This window comes from Medicago sativa, chromosome 4 (genome assembly GCF_051527215.1).
Source record: "Medicago sativa cultivar Bolivia chromosome 4, Bolivia_mono, whole genome shotgun sequence".
In the NCBI taxonomy this organism is placed as follows: Eukaryota; Viridiplantae; Streptophyta; class Magnoliopsida; order Fabales; family Fabaceae; genus Medicago; species Medicago sativa.
The window spans coordinates 53,709,922-53,717,432 of NC_140752.1; the positions used below are offsets into that span (position 1 = coordinate 53,709,922).

The 7,511-nt window shown below is 38.5% G+C and overlaps 1 protein-coding gene across 1 annotated transcript; it reads left to right on the forward strand.

Moving 5' to 3' along the window:
- Positions 1 to 5,029: 5,029 nt before the first annotated feature.
- On the forward strand, positions 5,030 to 5,653 carry LOC146929839 (uncharacterized). Its single transcript, XM_085707420.1, has one exon. It carries the CDS (start codon positions 5,030 to 5,032, stop codon positions 5,651 to 5,653), a length of 624 nt encoding a protein of 207 aa, XP_085563546.1.
- The last annotated feature ends 1,858 nt before the right edge of the window (positions 5,654 to 7,511 follow it).

Genomic DNA, 7,511 nt, shown 5'->3' on the forward strand with positions numbered 1-7,511 from the left:
TTCTTGGACTATCTTTGTTTCCAATGATTAGCTCTTCAGGATGTGAAGACTTGTGTTTGAATGTGTTTCTGGGAGGATCTTCTTGATGTGAGTCATCTTGTGCTTCATCAGAAGCAGCTTCATCTTGTGCTTCTGATGTGGGTTCAGCTTCTGGACTATCTTCAGACTCAGCTATCTGATCAGGTTCTGGAGTAGCTTCAGGAACCTGTATCTCTGCAAAACTTTCACCTTGCTTTGAAGTTTTATCTTCAAGCTCTTTGTCATCAAATTTAACGTGCATAGATTCTTCAACACAGAGTGTTTCTGAATTATACACCCTGTATGCCTTTGACCTTTCAGAGTAACCTAAAAAGATTCCTCTTTGGGCCTTGGCATCAAATTTCTTTAGGTAGAGCTTGTTGTTCAGAATGTAACATGTACATCCAAATTGATGAAAGTAAGAGATATTGGGTTTTCTTCCTTTAAAGAGTTCATATGCTGTTTTCTCCAAAATAGGTCTAATATAGATCCTGTTTTGAACATAGCATGCTGTATTCACTGCTTCTGCCCAAAAATGTTTTGGTAAATTGTTTTCATGAATCATGGTTCTGGCCATTTCTTGTAAAGTTCTATTCTTTCTCTCTACAACCCCATTTTGTTGTGGTGTTCTAGGAGAAGAGAATTCATGGAAAATTCCATGTTTTTCACAAAAAGCTTCAAATGGCTCATTTTCAAATTCTCCACCATGATCACTTCTGACTTTCAAAATTTTTGATTCTTTTTCAGATTGAATTTGAGTGCAGAAGCTACTGAATACATCACACGCAACATCTTTACTCTTTATGAATTTCACCCAAGTCCATCTGCTGTAATCATCAACAATGACTAATCCATATCTACTTCCATATAAGGATGCAGTACTTACTGGTCCAAATAAATCAATATGGAGTAATTCTAAAGGTCTTGAGGTTGAAACAATATCTTTTGTTTTAAAAGATGATTTCACAATTTTCCCTCCCTGGCATGCACCACAGAGTGCATCTGAATAATAGTCAATGTCTGGTAGCCCTTTCACAAGTTGTAACTTACTAAGCTTAGAGATTAACCTCCAGTTAGCATGTCCCAACCTTCTGTGCCACATCCATTTCTTATCATTCACTGATAGTAGGCACATCACCTTCTGATCAGCCAGTTCAGAAAAATTGATTTTATAGACATTGTCAACTCTCTTTCCTTTGAACACAATGGATTTGTCTTCCTTGTTGATTACTGTACAGTTGGGTTTTTCAAAAAGCACATCATAACCATTATCACAAAATTGACTAATGCTCAAAAGGTTATGTTCAAGACCATCTACCAACCATACATTATTAATTGAGGTAGAGGAGTTACCAATAGTTCCTGTACCTATGATCTTGCCTGACTGGTTGCCTCCAAATTTCACATTTCCTCCCTCTTTCATTGTTAGGCTGAGGAACATGGACTTGTCTCCTGTCATGTGTCTTGAGCAACCACTGTCTAGATACCATGATCTTTGCTTTGGCACTGCTCTTAGACATACCTCGTTTTCATCTTCTGAGTCTGAATCTGACCCAGCTTCTGAAGTTGCTGTTGCTACCAACCCAACAGCTACCTTTGCATCTTCATCAGCTTCCTCTTTATCAGATCCAGATTCACTACCCAAATCATCCCAGGTTGCCATTAAACTCTGCTTAATCTGCTTCTTGAATTTGCTTGGTTTGAATGTAGACCTCTTTGACTTGTCCTTTGACTTTTCTCTTTGAAGATCAGGGCATTCAGCAATGAAGTGACCTGGCTTCTTACAGTTGAAGCATCCCTTCTGATCTTCTTTCCTTGAGCTTCTGGAGTTACCCCTTCTGGAGAGAAACTTTCTGTTCTTCTTGGCCAGATATTGAAGTCTGTTTGAGAGCATGGCCATTTCTGCAGCATCTGGTTCAGAGTCTGAACTTGACTGTTCTTCCTCTTCAGATTCAACCACTTTGAGAGCTTTTGATGACTTGCCTTTGGATGGAAGAGCTATTGATTTACTCTTCTTAGTAGACTCATGTTCATTAAGACTTAACTCATGAACTTTGAGAGAACTAACAAGATCTTCGACACTTAAAGTGTTTAAATCTTTAGCTTCCTCAATGGCAGTCACTTTTGGTCTCCATCTGGCAGGTAAGCTTCTGAGTATCTTGCTTACATGATCAGAAGCAACATAGCTCTTCTTTAGAATCTGTAGACCAGAAACTAAGGTTTGAAACCTTGAGTACATCTCCTCAATAGTTTCATCATCCTTCATTTTGAATAACTCATACTGATGTACAAGCAGGAGAGCCTTTGCTTCTTTGACCTTCTTGCTCCCTTCATAATTTGAACAGAGAGAAGCAAACATAGCTTTAGCAGTGGATTTGTCACTCATCTTCATGTATTCTGCTTTGGGTATGGCAGTGACAAGAGCTCCTCTGATAATATGATGCTTCTTGTAAAGTTTCCTCAGTTCTGGAGTATGTTTCTTTCTATCCACAGCAGCTCCTTCTTCATCAAGGACTAAATCACCAACACCATCTTCCAGAATATCCCATAATTCTTCATCTAGGCTCATGATGTAACTGTAAAAGTTGGTCTTCCACCAAGAGAACTCTTCAGCATCTCCATTGAACTTTGGAACTTTTCCAATACTGGTTTTCTTACTATCACTATAATCATGTGAGACATGTTTATAGCTAGTATCACCAGGACCAGTAGGAGTAGGAGTAGACATGTTTTTCTCAGATCTTTGACTGTTGCACGGTTAAGTGTTACACAACAAACCAGGCTCTGATACCAATTGAAGGTGAGAAAAACACAAGAAGGGGGGTTGAATTGTGTTTTAGAAAAATTCTTCGTTTCTCCTAAAAACTGAACACACTGATCAGAAGCTAAGCGAGACAGCTTCTGAAGTGATAATCAGAATCTAAATGCAGCGGAATAAAACAGAGAGAGAGAGAAGAAGAACGACACAAAGCAATTATACTGGTTCCTTCCACAATCCGGAAGTAGTCCAGTCCCCCTTGCACTTCCAAGGAGATTTCACTATGAGTAATATCTGATTACAAATGCTCAAGCACACAAGCAAGAGACTTCCAATGCTCAAGCACACAAGCAAGAGACTTCCTTTGCTCAAGAACACAATCAAGAGACTTCCTGCTCAAGCACAACTGCAAGAGACTTCCTAACTAAACAAAATTACACAGAAAATTGTTTAAGGTTGAACACTTGATATACAATCAGAGGTGCTCACAATACAAATCAGATACAGACTCAATGGACTTAAGAATTTCTAAGATATGACTTTGAGACACAGAAATTCTAAGTGAATGCAGAACAATTTCAGCAGAGGTTTGGTACTTGTGAAAATCTTGTGAGTCTATCGTTCAGCGTTCTTGCATTACCAATTCTCTAGGTCTTCACTCCTTTATATAGAGGTGTGAGAGAGACGTTGTGAAATTGCCAGCACACCAAAGAGTCGTTGTTGAAGCTTGATCTTTCACCAATAATCTTTTGCCTGATTTGGCTGTTGTCCTATGAAGAACAAATTTGAAATCCATTCCTTATCCAAAGGAACATCTATGCAGGCGAAACCGTATTCTGGAGCTGTTTTCTTGTCCTGTAGCGCGGACACACAACAGAGTAGTGGAGAACGTGGTTGTACACTTCGTACAAAGTACAATGTCAACGCTTTCGTCCAAATTGCAAACACACGCCTTCAAACACCTTTGAAATGACCGTTGCAAACTCCACTAATCCTTTGTTTGTGTTTTCGAATCCAATAGACAGCTTTTGCATTGATAATTCTTCAATTCTTGATTCTTTGCAAATCCAGTTGATATTCAGCTTCTGGTGAAATGGCTTCTGATGAGGCAGCTTCTGATGATGCAGCTTCTGATGATATGACTTCTGCAGCTTCTGATGACGCAGCTTCTGATGATGTGGCTTCTGGACCTCTTGTCTTCAGAAGCACTATTCTTCAGGAGCAGCTTACTTCAGGAGCGCTATTTCTTCAGGAGCAGCTTGACTTCAGGAGCGCTTTTTCTCTTCAGTAGCAAGTTGCCTTCAGGAGCGTCCAAGCTTCAAATTTTTGTTGTTTCCATAGCTCTTTATTTGCTCATTCAGAACCAATGATGATGTAACTTTATAATTATGGTCCTGTACACTTGAACAAATATTAGCTAGTCCAATTTACAATTTTTAATACCTTGTTATCATCAAAACCCTTTAAGGTTCATTGTTAAACACATTTTGTTCCAACAAACATCAATTACAAGACAGTCAAATTAATGAAAACAGTAGTCCCATTTATTAATGTTGTTATCTATTTGTCAAAGAATCCAATTTTTCATTCTAGAGTCAAGCACATTGACATTAAACATCATTTTATAAGAGATTATGTTCAAAAAGGTGTTTTGGATATACAATTCATTGATACTAAACATCAATGGGAAGATATATTTACAAAACCTTTAACTGAAGAAAGATTTGATTTTATAAAGAAAAATTTGAACATGCACTTTGTCTCTGATTAATGCTTGCCTCTGAATGGGAATTAAGACTCTGAAGAAGTTCAAAAGCAAATGTCTACCAGACTCTCTTCACTAAGAATCTATAGAGTTTCAGCTTCAAAAGTCATCAGACTCTGAACTCCAGAATCTAGAATCCTTGCCTATGATAGCCTTTGTAAGTGGAAAAGGTAGAAGTTACTTTTTGTACACCTGGCCCACTAATAAAACAGTTACTCTGATAGTTTGTCTGATGTGATTTATAACTGTTGGGTATTAACTGCTGGGCAATGATGTATTTGCTTTGAATGTTGTGTCTCGCGCCCCCAATGTCATTAATGTTGTTTTAACTTTATTCTTTTTGTCTGAATTGAAAACGTTTTTGACAAAACCACTTAGACATAAACACACTTCTCACTTCACTCCCATCACTTTCTAATTTTGTAACCCTTCTCTCTAAAAAAAACTCTCCATTTTAAAAAATTACCTAGAACCCTATAACCTTCATCATGGATGGTTCAAGTTCAAATACTAATGTTGCTATGGAAGTTGATTCTGATGAAACTCTGCTTATCAAACCAAGAACAATGGTTATGGCTAAGGAGGAACTGAAACACATTATTGAGAGTGTCGTTGATTTCGAAGCACTGAAGAGGAATGATTGTGATCTTTTACCATTCATTGGTACTCAAGGATGGATGCTATACTTTCAGATGCTGCATGGTCCTTCGTATATAGAGTTGGTAAAGGATTTATGGGCTAAGGCAGAGGTTTATGATGAAGAAGCTGCGAAGATTGAGGAACTACAAAAGATTCAACAGAACCGAACACTTAAGGGAAAGACAAGAGCTCAAATGGGTTTGGAGGAATTTAAAGAAATGGAGATTAGGTCTGCAATGATGGGCATCAGAATCATCATTACTGAAGAAAATATTGCCAAAGAAACCAGGTGTGCAACACAAGGGATGTTTTTGGTGAATATTAAGAAAAACAGTGAGTGGAGATATGCTATAGTGAAAACACTGTATGAAGGAAGACCTTCTAATAAAACTTATGACATGAAGGAGGAGCACATGGTGCGTCACAAGTTAATTCTGGAATGCTTTATGCCAAGAGATGGAGGAACAGACTAAAGGTCATGGGATCATAACATGTTTCTGGATTTCATGATCCACAACTACATGATCAACCTTCCTGCATATATTTTTCATTATATGTGCACATCTATTAAAGAAGGAATCACTAAGAGAATAAGGAATGTGCCTTATGTGAGACTATTATCAGAAATTTTTCATCAGGGAAGACTAATTGAGAAGCTGAGGCATCATGGATTAGTTTCTGATAAGGAAATTGGAACTTGCACATGAAGAGGGCTCAATGGCTCTTTATTAGGAAGAAGGGGGATAATTGAAAAAGGTATGGTGAAAACATCAAAGTCTGATCTTACAACATCTCAAGTCATGCCAGACTTAATGGAAGACTATCCCCCAATTTCACATGAAGACCCTCCAGAGGTGTTGGCGCAATACATTCCCAACACTTCTTCGATACTGAAGAAGCCATTGCATGGGAACAAATACCAGACAAAGCTGATGAGCCTCTGAAAATAATCAGAAGGAAGAGGAAGATTGTGTCTGTTGAAGCTAAGGATGTGCCCCCATAAGCCATCCAAGAAGGTTAAGACTGTGAAACCAGCTGCTTCTGATGTTAAAAAGGAGGTAGATGAGTTGGATACTTTAAAAATCATGCCTAAAAGGATTAGAGGAGGAGGTTCTGATAGAGCTTCTCCTGCTCAGATTTCTAAGAAGCCTCTGAAGCAAGCACGGAAGCCAGTAAGGAAGTTGGTGTTTCCACCAAATGATATTGTTGAGGAAGAATCTAGAGAAGGAAGGAGTTCAATTGCTCAAGTTGTTGAAGAGAAGTATGTAGAAGCTACTAAACAGGTGCTGGATTTGTCAAAGGATTTGGAGCAATCAAATTTTGGTAAAGCCATTGAGATTCTGAAGACTCACATGGAGATTAAGATTGAACAAAGAGCTTCAGTTGCTGCTAGGCCAGAAGCTGGTACTTCTGCTTCAGGTTTTCTTGCACAATTTTCATCTCTAGAACCAATCAACCTTGACTCATCTGAACACACACCCTCACCAATAGATGACCAACCACTTAGCTCTATTTACACAAAACTACAAAAATCTAAGACCCCCTCACCAACACCTGCACCCCAACCTAAACCTGTTGATGTACCAGAAACCAACAAATGGTTCAAGGTCCCTTATGTTGAGCCTCTTCAGACTCTGCTTCTTGATGAACAGTTTGAGGGATCAACAGAAATACCTCAGGAGTATTTAGATGAACAAGCTAGACTTGATGAGCTAGACAGTAAGAGAGTCAAACTTGATTATGAGATTAACTATCTAGAAAATGCTCACAAGAGGAGAGTAGCATTAGATGCTGCATTAGCTGTTGCTGCTTTATCTACATCAACATCTACCACTAACCCTCCTGAACCTAAACAAAGTTCTCCATCTACCATAAAGATTCTTTCTGAACATCTCAATGGAGAACTCCCCTCAACTCAATTTGAACCTACATAAGAAACAACCTCTGAACTATGCACTGCTATCATAATATTAAAAAATCAACAACTACCAAACTCACCCCCACAAACAGCCTCTGATACAACAACATCTGAACCACTTTCACACCATTCAGTCTCTGATACATCTTCAGTATCAGAAGACAAACCTTTCAGTGTTCAACCCTTACAATTTGCCAAGCCTTAACTCTACCAGACTAACTCTGATGTTATCATGCTTGAGGCATCAGATAATGTCATTCCCCCTCCTACAAATCTCTCCAACCAATCTTTTTTATGTCATGCTAACCTATATGTCATTATAACCTATGATTCTGACTCTTCACCAACTCACCTTAACCTGACCTCTATTGATATTCAGGAGCAATGGAAATATCAACTTCTGATAATCCAGA